Here is a 12761-nt window from a genome sequence, read left to right as displayed (position 1 = left end):
TGTGGACCGAGCCAGAGAACAACGCAAGCAACATCAGAAGAGGTTTATTCATAATGTGAACGAGACAGATGGACACCCTCATATATACCATACTAATATGTGGTACAGATATGTTCATTTATTGGCTATGGAATTACGTTACTAATTATTATGTTTGTTCGCAAATACCTATATCCTCAACACACCCAGCTCTGACGGCTAAACCGTACCCTGCTAGGGTGACAGAATGTCTTATCATACGGATGCATAATCAAACTGTATTTCGGGGGCAGCAGTTCTCAGCAAATCTGATAAGATGTAACACCACTTGCCTCAGTGCAACCACTTATATGATAGGGATTTCAACAGAGGACGTACAAGCGTGCCCAAGTGCTGCTCCATTGACTAGACTGAAGGGAAACGCAAAAATATCATCACGTTAAATTGTCATCACAACGGCCATTCCCAATTTGCTTTTACGGGACAGGGAATAAAAATGTAGGTAAAATTAAGAAACGTCTGTGTACCCAAACGTATGTTTTATCAAATAATTTAAGCCTAACCAAAACATAATATGTGGATGGTACTTATCTTCATCACATTGGACGGGGATGTAATTATACAGGCTCCTGTCCATGGGGAACGGATGAATCATGTGCTTATGTTAGTAAGTTTTGCTACCACCTGTAAATGGTACTCCGGTGTATGATGACATCTATTGGCTTTATGGTTCCAGACTGTACATGAGTCTCCCACCAAATTGGGGTGGTGTGTGTGCACCTACCCAGGTGACTGACCATACATATGTGGTAAGACCTCCACAGAGAAGAATGGCAGCACCAGACGGAGGAGATTGATATACCCAGATGTGTTACCACATAATCACATGTGGGGCTCGGATGTACTAAAGGACCAAAAAATTGTGGTCTGTAGGAGATAAAATAGCACATTCATTGTTCCCCTGGATAGGAGTGGGAAAAAATTCATTAATGATTGAAACTCTGAATTATTGATTGGGTCTGTTCATGAATGTAACAAAAAAAATAGTAGCAGCTCAAAACACTGAAATAGATGCTTTACGTACCATGGTGATGCAAAATCGCATGGTTTTAGACTTGCTTACTGGTTCACAGGGAGGAGTTTGTGTTCTGCTGAACACAACATGCTGTACTTTCATCCCAGACTCCATTCATTCAGTGGATATGCAGGACGCATTGGAGGAGCTGAATGAACTTCGTGATGCAATGCATAAAGACACCCTAGCCGTGAACCGGTGGAATCCCTGGTCCTGGTTGACTTCAGGACCATGTTGGCAGTTACTATTGAAAATGGTGTCAAATACATTTGTACAGCGTAATCTGGCCTTCCAACAAACTATGCCAAAATATCAAGCATTGAAACAGTCAGACCTTAGTGGAGAAAACTGTAATGACTGTACTGAGAATTATGATGATATTGAAAAGCTCACAACTCCAGTTCAAGCTTGAACTGTTGACGTGATGAGTTAACACACTCTTAGCCTATGAAGCTTTAGCTGAAAAAGTAATAAGACAAGTGGTGTAGTCGAATAATACAGAAAAACGGTTCATTTATACCAGTCGGTAGGAGTGATGTATGGTGGTGGTGTGGTGATAACAGAATCTTTGATAGACTGCCACGAAATGTGTCAGGTTATTGTGCATTAATATCATTATTGTTACCCATGACCCCTGAAGACGTTACGACATATGCAGCCTCTTATTCCTGAGGATTGGCAGAAAGGCATAGCCAGACATAGAGTAAAAAGAGATTGGAAAGGAGTAGGAAATCCAACATATATTGACGCAATAGGAGTCCCCAGAGGAGTGCCTGACGAGTATAAACTGGTTGATCAAATAGCAGCTGGATTCAAATCTTCCATCTGTTGGTGGTGTTCAATTAATAAAAACGTGGACAGAATAAACTAAGTTAATAAACTAACTAACTAAGCTGGGTGATGCCTGCTATACGTTTAACAGGTGATAAACAGGTGGGAAATGTTAAGGATTTTATATATATATATATATATATATATGTTATCACTGTTAAACATTTGTAGCTTTGTCTTCTTTCTCATGAGAACGGTGTTGTGCTGTTTTGCACTTCACCCTGAGAACGTACGTGTTATTCAACCTTGTTTTAGCTTTGTCTTCTTTCTCATGAGAACGGAGATGTGCTGTTTTGCACCTGTCTTAATGCAATCCTGAGAATTCAAATTTGTTTTAGCACTCTGGGGTCAATCTGAACTGGGAATGAAGGACTGGATGTACTTATTGTTATAACATAACTTTGTTTTCGTAGCCGCTAACGACTGGGAGTAAAAGAACTGAAGGTTGAATTTTGACTGATTGTGATGCTTAGTGTTCCAGGCAGATGCAAAACAGCTGATAACTGCAACAGACGAACGAGATGTGCTGACCTGAAGTGTTCTTCCTTACAGCTGCACTTGACGTATGCGTTTATGTTATGGGAAGAAACTTGTCTTGCGTCATTACCCCCACCCTTAGGACAAGTTTCTTGTTTATGTGATGAGGGCGTCTCTTAATAAAAAGAGCGGAAAAGCAGGCCAGACTTTAGTGTAGCCTTGGTGTACAGCCTGGCCGCACTCCGCGCGTAATATTTGACTTTCTGTCTCACTGGTGTTTCTTGACTCTGTTTGTCTTGTTAAAGGTTTAAAAATGTTTGGAGGAGAAAATACCCAACAGAATCTTCGCTATATTTCGCAGGTGGAAGAAAGCAGTCCTAGTAATATTTCTAATGTGGAGGCCAAAGGACAACGAAGGATCAAAAATTACCCCAAGGTTCCTCACTTTGTCAATGTGATGTATGACACACGAGTCAAGGCTGAGCGTTAACTGGTCAAATTGATGCCGATGTCTCACTGGACCAAGAACCATCATTGCAGTCTTATCAGAGTTTAAAAGTAGAAAGTTTCTAGACATCCAACTTCTCACTGATGCAAGGCAATCTTCTAAGGATTTTATGTGAACGAGATTACCAGCAGTTATCGGCATGTATAACTGAGTATCATCTGCATAGCAGTAAAAAGGTAATCCCAAAATGCCACAATATGTGCCCAAGGCACATTCACCACTTTAGTGAGAGCCGTCTCTGTGGAACAATATTTTCTAAAAGTAGACTGCAGTGGATCAAAGAGATTATTCTCAGTAAGATAGTCTACGAGCTGCCATGACAATACTTTTTCCAGAATTTTAGAGAAAAATGATAGATTTCATATCAGCCGATAGTTTGTCAATACACTAGGGTCAAGATAAGGTTTCTTAAGTAATGGTTTAATCACTGCAGATTTGAAACATTTAGGAACAGATCCAGAAGTTAAAGAAAGATTAATAATTTCCAGCACAGTCGGCCCAAGAGTGGGCCACAGGTCCTTAAACAGTTTTGTTGGTATAGGATCAAATAAACAGGTTGTGCTTTTTGTTGACATTACAAGTTTTGTCAACATGCCGAGTGAGATACTATCAAATTCTGTAAATCTAGGTAATAGCACGGTGTAGTGGCTGGATTAAGGCATGCTGGGATATGTTTAACCTGATGTCTTCTATTTTCTTCCCAAAGTAATCCAGGAAATCTTGTGCTGTAAAAAGAGAGTGAACTACAGGTGGTTGTCCATGTATAAGTGTTGCCACCGTGTCGAACAAGAACTTTGAGTTATGCTTGTTTTTGTTGATCAAATCAGAGTAGTAGGTCCGCTTTGTAGCCAATAATGCATGTGTATAGTCTAAGATAGCATCACGCCACGCAAGGTGAAATACTTCTAATTTTGAACGACGCCATTTCCGTTCTAGACCTCTTGCTTTATGCTTGAGGTCACGCAGATAATCATTGAACCAAGGTGACTGTGATTTGGGGGAGTGTGGTTTTAACACAGGTGGTGCAATCAGGTCGAGTGTAGTTTTGAGCACTGAGTTTAAACTATCCACAAGTCTTTCTACTGACTGGGTATTTGTCAAATGTGAAGCTAAGACATCAGGCAGTCTAGCTTCGAGTTCAGTCTTACTTGAGGAGTTGATGCATCGCCGTAATGATATATAAGGTTGTTGTTCCACTAAACACGGCAGCGAAACTGTAAACTTAATAAGTGAGTGATCAGACACCACTGATGTAACAGGCATGATGTCAGTATTCGTGACAGCAATACCACGTGCGAGAACCAGATCCAGGGTATTTCCACTAATGTGCCTCGAATCCCGAATGCATTGCCGAAATCCTAATGCATCCATAATTTCCATAAATGATTTGCAGAGGGGATCAGAAGGCTTATTTATATGAATGTTAAAGTCACCAATGATCAGAATGTTATCTACACTAGTTGACAAGTTAGAGATGAATGCACCAAATTCATCAAAGAATTCAGAATATGGGCCAGGAGGCCTATACACAGTGACAAAGTAATATGACTGATTTTTATTCTTCTGACCTTGGCAATGTGTAATATCCTGAGCAGAGCGGAGAATCAGATGCTCAAACGAGTGATATTTGTAACCCCCAACAGCTAATAAGCTAAACCTAGATTTATAAATAAGAGCAACACCCCTGCCTTGCTTCGCATCACGAGGGACGTGACTAAATGTATATGCTGGTGGGCAGGCCTCATTTAAGGGGAGGACAGCTGTAGGTTTAAGCCAGGTTTCACATAGCCCAATCATATCTAAGTGATGATCAATAATTAGATCATTGATCAACAATGATTTTGAGGACAGTGATCTTATGTTAATGAGACCCAGTTTAAGGACATCAGTGGGGTTGACAGTTGAACTGTTTGGGTTTAGGGGTAGTTCCAGAGTAGCATATATAAGATGCCTAGAAGTAGGTTTAGGTTTGAGACATTCCACGCGCGTTGTACGTAGCAGACACGAAATCTTTGGTATTGCTGGAACAACCATTGGGCCATCCTCAATTTCAACATCATCCAATATAGTAATGGGTATTAAGTTTGGAAAGCATATCCCTCTATGATTTTTATGGACCCGACTATGGAAGCAGGCCACAGTCTCAACTTGTTGAAATTCCCTCCCTGGCAAATAAACTGCACTATCACCATAGTGGATTTTCTGCACTAAATTCCATGCTAAGCTAATGGATTCCACACCCACATTTGTCATAAGCCTTGCAGGGTCTCTAATCACCTACTCCGTGGCCTGCTGTAGATTCCTAATGTTACCCTCCATGTAGAGCTCCATCTGTGTTCACAGACAAGATGGCTGCACCTTCCCCAGTAGGGCAGAGGCCGTCCGGCATCAACAAGCTACGGCGGCCCCAGAACGAAGGCCAGTTATCAATAAAGCTAAAGCCTTGCTGTCTACAAAACTGCGCCAGCCACCTATTTAATGATGTCAGCCTGCTAAACGCCTCATCAGTACCCCGGGAGGGGAGGGGACCAGAGACTATTAATCGATGCTGACACATCTTTCTGGCAAGGTCACAAGTCCTCTCTATGTCCATTTTTGTGACCTCTGAGTGCTTCATCCTGATATCATTGGTGCCAACCTGAATAACTATGTGACTATATCTCATGTCATGTTCCTTCGTCTGTCTTCCCTTCTGCAGCGTTAGCACCCTAAGATGAGATGCAATGTCGGGAGCTCTGGCCCCAGGAATACATTTAACATCAGCCGGTATCTGTAACCTGACTTTGCAGGTGATAGAATCCCCTATCACTAACGTCCGGTGTTTCGGCCTGGAGACAGGAGTGGAAGTCACTTGTGGGCTCAGAGAATTCACATCAGGCAAATCCAAGGGGAAGAACCGATTCACAGTTCGCACTGGCGAGTGTGATCGGGGTGCCACAACCAGGCACCAAGCCCTATGGGGCTTCCTCCGCCTAGCCACAGTCCGAAAGCCGTCCTCCACAGCCGGCATTTCTAAGCTGATGCTAATGGGCTCGCTAGCCGGCCCAACACTAACCTCATCTGGAGTGCCCGTAACATCTAACTCCACTGAGCTAAGAAGCTGCTCTAACTTACGGACACAACTCTCTAAGACAGCCACCCTATCTTCCAACATCACGCAGGATTTACAGAGGGTGTAAAGTAGAATTAGTAGTGTACTTTGTGCACTAAGAAATTAAAGAATGTAGCCAAGCAAACACGAGCTAACCAATAATGGATAAGCTAACCACTCCTAAGTCTCACACAGACGCAAATAAATGAATTAAAATTCACAGCAGTTACACTGAAAAACTAACAGAAGTATTAAACAGGTAAAAAAGCAGCAGCTATAAAATACACTAAACAGTTAATTAACTAACAGGAGTGTAAAAAAAATGAAATGAAAAAATGATGACGGGGGTCCGAAATAGCTAATGCAAGCTAACCGCTAGCGAAAATGCTAGCCGCTCCTGAGATTTTACACAGGAGTAAAATAATTACTTAAAATTCAGAGCAGTTCGACTGAAAAATGAACAGAAGTATTAAACGGGTAAAAAAGAAACAGCTATAAAAAATAACAACGGAGAGGGGAGGAGTCGACCTAGCTAGCGAAAGCTAGCCGCTAGCGAATGCTAACGAGTCACAACAGGACTGTTGTTAAATAACGTTCAGAGTAGATACAATTAATAACCAGAAGAGTGCTAAACAGAAATAAAAGAAGCGTATACAACCGTGTGAAGTTCAGAGTGGGGTCACAGCAACAAACAACTTGAGTTGCATGTTAATTCCTCTCCAAATGTTAGCATATGGAGAGGACTTAACATGCTTTGCAAAGGGGAGGCAGCAGAAACAAAAATCTCTGGGCCTGCCAGTGTTAAGCAGCGATTTAATTCTAACATACGTAAATAACCTCCATCGAGTAACATGGGGCTTTCCTGCCACTTAGAATGCCATTTTTACCTGAAGCCAAAATATGGCCATTGGGTATTGGGTATTGTTGTCGGTACATGACTCTCTGTCTCAGCTAACAATGCTATCTGCTTAGCAGTTTGCGCAGCCGGTGTTCTGTCGAATTGTGCCTCTTGTCGCATAAATTGACAGTTCCGCATCCCGACAGTATTGCATGGAGGGCTTGTCCTCTCGACAGGAATGACATCTCATCAGAACACTGGTCAGGGTGTGGAGTAATACATCTAAATGTGAAACGGTCAAATATTTTGCCACCATTACCCCGGTATTATACAGTCTGAAATCTCACACGATTAACCAATCAGATTTGCAGAACAAAATGTAACTGGATCAGAATTCGGTTTATAAGCACCCAGAGGACGACAGCAACAGTGATCTTCTCAACATCATCTCCACGGTTCACCAGAAAGCCCCTGTCAGTCAGCCACATTACTCCTCCTCTGGACGCCTAGAACCAGTTTCTTTAAATTGAAGAAGCTGACAACAGATCCATTTGCTTTTTGGAGCAATTTTAGGTTTTGACCAATGTACAAACTGAAATTGACCTTTGTCACTAAGTTGGTTGTTTTTACCCCATAACTCCATAACAATCAGTCATCGATATCCTACACCTTTAGGAATCTTATGGTCAGAGGTGTCAAATCCAGCTTCAGAAAGTAAAAACCCTCCCATGTGTTGCTTCTACCTGTGCACCTAAAACAGGTGATCTCAATAATTAGCTCATCCACCTGCCTGAACAGCTGAACTAATTACAATCAGCTGGTTTATTGGGAAAATGGAACAAATATGTGGCTGGACTTTTACTTTCTGGAGCGGGATTTGACACCTCTGCTTACGGTATTAATATTTTTAATATGATTTGAATAATTTTAAAAGTTGACCACTCTGTAACCCTTCACTGACCCCAGCCTGGCTCTCCCTGCCACCCTGAGATGCTTATCATATATTTATTGGCGAGCAAAAGGCCAGTTCAGACATTTTGCCTCCATTTAATAATAGTTACCAACCTATCTGACGAAAATGTGGTGGAAAAACTGAGTGGATCATGCAGCATGGGTCATCTCAAGATCAAATCAGAGATCAAGGTCAAGTCAGAGATCACTAAAATCTGTTAATGAGCGTATTTGAAGAACAAAGTGAGATACTGAACCACAGTTTTCTGCATAGACACCAGCTCACCTCCCCTTAACAAGTGCATCATACGCCGAAATCCATGAAGTCACGTTGTGACATCAAGCGAGGTGGAATTCTTCACTGAGGCACTGTGATCACCTGGATGGATTGCTGATGTTGTTGTGCTGGGGAGATAATAAATCTCCTCTGTGATTTTCATGGTGGAAGTAGAGAGCAGTCAACTGTCACTGCAGCTCTCTCGGGCGCGCTGAACGTTTCAGATCTCTTAGTGAGGATACGTTGGATAAAAGCACGGAGTTAGAAGGAGATGTTCCTGCATTGTGCTGAGGTGGGATGCTGGGATGTTTGCCTGGATATGCATCTGTTCAAAGTGACCTTACCCCCCCTGCAGTCTCACGGTTGCCTCTCTGATGCTGTTTGAAGTCTGGCTGCTGCATTTTCCTCCAAGTGACTAGAAGGACTCTTAAGAGGAGCATGCTCACACTTCCTGTCTTACGTGTGTATTTAACACCCCAAGTCACTCGTCCCATTATTCACCATCAAAGCAGGTTAAGAAAGAAAAGCAGAATCTATGCAAAAACACTTTCATCCTCTTTGAAAAACATGAGCTACCTAACGAAGTGTAGCATCAACTCCAAACCCACTCACAGCCAATTAAACAGCAGTGCTGAATAATTAAATCAACCGAACAGCAACGCAGCTAATAAACAGTTGAGGAAAGTGGAAACTTCGGTGTCCCTGCAGAGTAAAATGTCTCCGATAATCTTAGCACTCAAAGTTTCTGTCAGTCTCACGTGCATTTGCACTGCAAAATAGTTTATGAAAAATACGCCAATAAAGAGAGAAAAAGTTGATGTATGCAGCAAAATCAAAGAGCTCAGACATGAATAATGCACATCTTTGTGATCATTGTGTCGCAGGTTCAGATGTCACGACTTATGAAACTTTGTCTGAACCGCTACTGGAGTTTTCTCCAAACCGTTAAACCTGCGGGCTGTTTGCTTCGGGGTCATAACGACGCGCTCCATAAATCACAGCACCACAGTCGTCGGGTCATTAAGTCTTCCATAAAATGTTCTAGCATACACGGCGTCGCCTGACCGAAGGCTAACCACCAAGATCACGACCCAAAGATGATGCAAGAAACACATGTGCTGGGAAATTTTAAAATGCATGCTTATGAGCGTGCATGCTGTGCACCAACAACACGCCAACACACAATGCTAGAGCTCACAAACTAAAAAAATAATAATGTCACACCTTCCATATTCATATGATTCCTCTTCAAATATTAATCAAATGGTTTCCAGAAGAGACAAAGATTTTTTTCAACATGATTTGACTCAATTGGCTCACGAGTTTATCCACAAACAAACAAATAAATCCAGTTCATCCAGATTATTTCCCCAATTATGCATCTGAAGAAAATGATGACAGACTGTCAATAAAGTTCTTCACCAACAGCTGGAAATGTTCTAACAGTCATTTTTGTAGCATTGACACTGTTGAGGAAATACACTTTTACGGATGTAAATATTTTTGGTCTTTAAAAAGCTTTATGACAACATGCAAATATTTTGAATGTGTCTTAATCTGGTAATTTTTTTTCTCAGTAGCCATGCAGTTTGGCAGAATGTCGTGTTTTTAGTGAATCCCAGCGTCTTCATCAACTTTTTTTCCCCTCAAAATTCAATAAGTAAGCTCTTGCAGTTTCTACCTTTTTCCACTTTGGGTCACTACAGCAGATCCTACGTGCATCTGCAGGTTGATTTTTGCAAATGGGCAATTCTATGGTAACGGAATTACAACAGCAGCAAAATCTGGACATACGGCATCTAACCATGACAGATTAGCTCAGATTATAATTCCGTTACCGTAGAATTGCCCAAATATTTTGTAGCAGATGTCCTTCCTAACACCATCCTACATTGCATGGAAAATGGGCAAGGGTGGTCTTGAACCTGGAGCATTCTGCTCTGGAAACAAGTGCACAAACCACTCAGCCACCACGCTGGATTTGCCTCAAAATTTCAAAATTCCGTGAGGAAGAATTGTGACCAGTGCTTAGATGAATCAAAGTAAACCATCAGACTCTGAAGGACAAGAAACATTATGGGTGAATATGATCATTTTCATCACAGACCTGTGAGCTGTGCTTAAATGAAGCAAACAAAACTATCAATGAAAATCTATCAAGAACTGAAGGAGAAGCTATGAATGCTGGGCGCACGGACGGGAGGCAGGCGCTTTGCCACGTTAGCTCATTGGACCTTTAGTCCAGTGATAGAGTCCCATCCTGTCCAGCGTGTACCCTGCCTCATGCTTGGTGCCTGCTGGGACAGGCTCCAGCCCCACGTGACATTAATTGGAATAATCAGGTGCAGAAAATGAATGAATAAATTTCCACAAAATATGTTGCTTTCTCATAGTTTACATATTTTCATGGGGCCACAAATTAGACCTCAAACTCTGACCGATCCTAACTAAACTTCTTCCCATCCATATGGCCATTGCTGTTGTTTGTCCCTTAGCTGCCCCCAATTGTTCAGGGACTCCACAGCTGATCCAGTACATAGCTGCATTGGGATTTGGCACAAGTTTTACCCTGGGTGACCTTCTTGGCACAGCCCCATCCATAGTCAAATTCAGCAATTTTTAACATACCTCACTAACATACATGCAAACATTGTGATATAGAAATTACAACGTACGCCTCTGGTGCCACACAACATACACCGTGCAGGATATTTGGTGTCTGCAAAGACAAATAACAAAATAAATAATTTGAAAAAACTCAGCATCAAAAGAAACGTTGTCAAAATTATAATGTACAAAAAACAAGGTTTATATTGTTATTTTCATAGTGTGCATGTGCACGTGCTGTGCATGCACATACATTCCGCACACTGACTTTATACAGTGATGCAATTACTGTGACAGATTTTAAACAGCTTTAAACCAGAGGTTGAATTTTTTTTCTTTAATCTTTATATTAAACCAAGTTAAACTGGTTAGTTGTTTTGGAATTGGTTCTAAACCACTGATAAAATGTCTCAAAAAACTTCATTAATGTGGTGAAAGTGGTTTTAAACAAGATCTCATTTGTTTTGGAATTGGTTTTAAGAAGCTCTAAACCAGGTGTAAACTGTCTTCAAATGTATTTAATGTTGATAATCAGAGATATTCTGATTTAAATATGATAAACTCTGATATAAAATGGTGGTTAAATTGGTTCTAAGCAGCTCTAAACCAGCTGAAAAACATAGCCTAAATTTGAAATAAGTGGCAACATTTAACTCTCCAGTTGTTAATCAGATATGAATTCAAGTGCCATTAAACCGCTTTGGAGTAGCAGCTGTGTCGCTCCATGTGACCCTGATCCCGTTATCCTGGTTAGTTCTGGGCTGGGAGCTCACTTGGGAAGACCAGGAGCTGTGGCTGTTTCTCCATATAGAACTGGAGTTGAGTCACGAAAGCCATTCAGTGTAAAATGTGTGCCAAAACGTCAATGTGGACGTGTAGCAGATCTGGTGATCCTGAGCATCCAGGGTCACAGCTCTGATCTGACGACACACAGTTTTAACATGGACTGGTCTTGGCTCTAGTCCCATCTCACCTAAAGCACTCTGAAGGGATTTAAACTTCCAAGAAACTGTAATCGATATTTTTTAATCACTCAGTTGGTCTTCAAACAAATAACGATGAAATGGAGTGTTTGCGTGACCCTGGGACCTCACCACTCATGCACAGGCTGAAGCGGCAGAGATCATCACACAGCGTGTCCGGGCTGTCCAGCTGTCCCGGTCCTCCTGCTCGCCCCCCTCCTCCTTCTCTCCTCCGCTTCCTTGGTGACATCCTCTTCACCATCTTCATCACTCGCTCCACTTTGTCCATCTGTGCAGATGCTGGACCTGCTGCTTCTCACTCTCTATCTTCTTCTCTTGCTTTCCTCCTTCTTTTGTTCTTGGTAACTTTAATCACTCCTTCCTCACTCAGTCATCATTTCTCCCTCGCTTTCTGTCCTTCCAACATTATGAATCTTGCTTTCTCAATAATCTTCCTCCTTCAGTTCCTCCTCCTCAGTGTTGGTTTCTTCTTTTCCCTTCACCTCTGGTCTTTTGTTCCTGTCCGATTCAGCACTTCATCTCTGAGGTTTGGACCGCCGCAGACCTCGCTCCCTGACTCCTTCCTTTCTTCTGGTGTCTTTCTCTCTCCCTCCTCTTCTTCAGCTTAAATTGAACCAAATGAGTGAAGCACCGAGTCTCTGAGGGAGCAGAAGAGAACGGGCGAGGCAGCACTTCCCCCTCCTCTCTCTCTCTCTCATGCTCTGTCTCTTCATTTCACCACCCAACCTCCAAACTGACGGGGAAAAAAATGATGCAACATTTTTGAAAAAGACTCAGCGTGGTGCTGTGTTTTTGTCTTTCTGCAGTTCCACGCTTCATTATCTCTCTCTCTCTCTCTCTCTCTCTGTCTCTCTCTCTCTCCGTTCACTTTCTCATTCTGTCAGAGATATTCTCTCTTTCCACGACAGCTGCTGCAGAAAACTTCTTCAATCAATCCACATTTCCCTCTCTCCCACTGTGCTTCCTTCCCTCCTTCCTCTCTTAGTCACTCTGTCTTTGCTTCCTACACTTCCTTTACTCCATCCCCGTCCTCTCCTCAAGGTGTCAGCAGGGTTACTTTAAATCTTTTGCCCCTAGGATTTAAGTTGAAGACCTCTTCACCAATTAGAAAGTACTCCAACGTGATCAAACAGTCTGTCCTTAA

General features: G+C 42.0%; 1 protein-coding gene across 1 annotated transcript in view; it reads right to left on the bottom strand.

Annotated features, from left to right (window-relative positions):
• Positions 1 to 12054, bottom strand: part of grip2b (glutamate receptor interacting protein 2b) — a 454393-nt gene extending 442339 nt beyond the window's left edge. The window contains 1 exon segment of the mRNA XM_034165962.1: positions 11729 to 12054. Within this exon segment, the coding sequence (XP_034021853.1) occupies positions 11729 to 11885 (157 nt within the window). The 5' untranslated portion in view covers positions 11886 to 12054.
• Between the last annotated feature and the right edge of the window lie 707 nt (positions 12055 to 12761).

The sequence above is a fragment of the Thalassophryne amazonica genome, chromosome 3 (assembly GCF_902500255.1).
Source record: "Thalassophryne amazonica chromosome 3, fThaAma1.1, whole genome shotgun sequence".
NCBI classification, from domain to species: Eukaryota; Metazoa; Chordata; class Actinopteri; order Batrachoidiformes; family Batrachoididae; genus Thalassophryne; species Thalassophryne amazonica.
The sequence above is the reverse complement of the archived record's forward strand: the minus strand, read 5'-3'. Positions and strand labels throughout refer to the sequence as shown.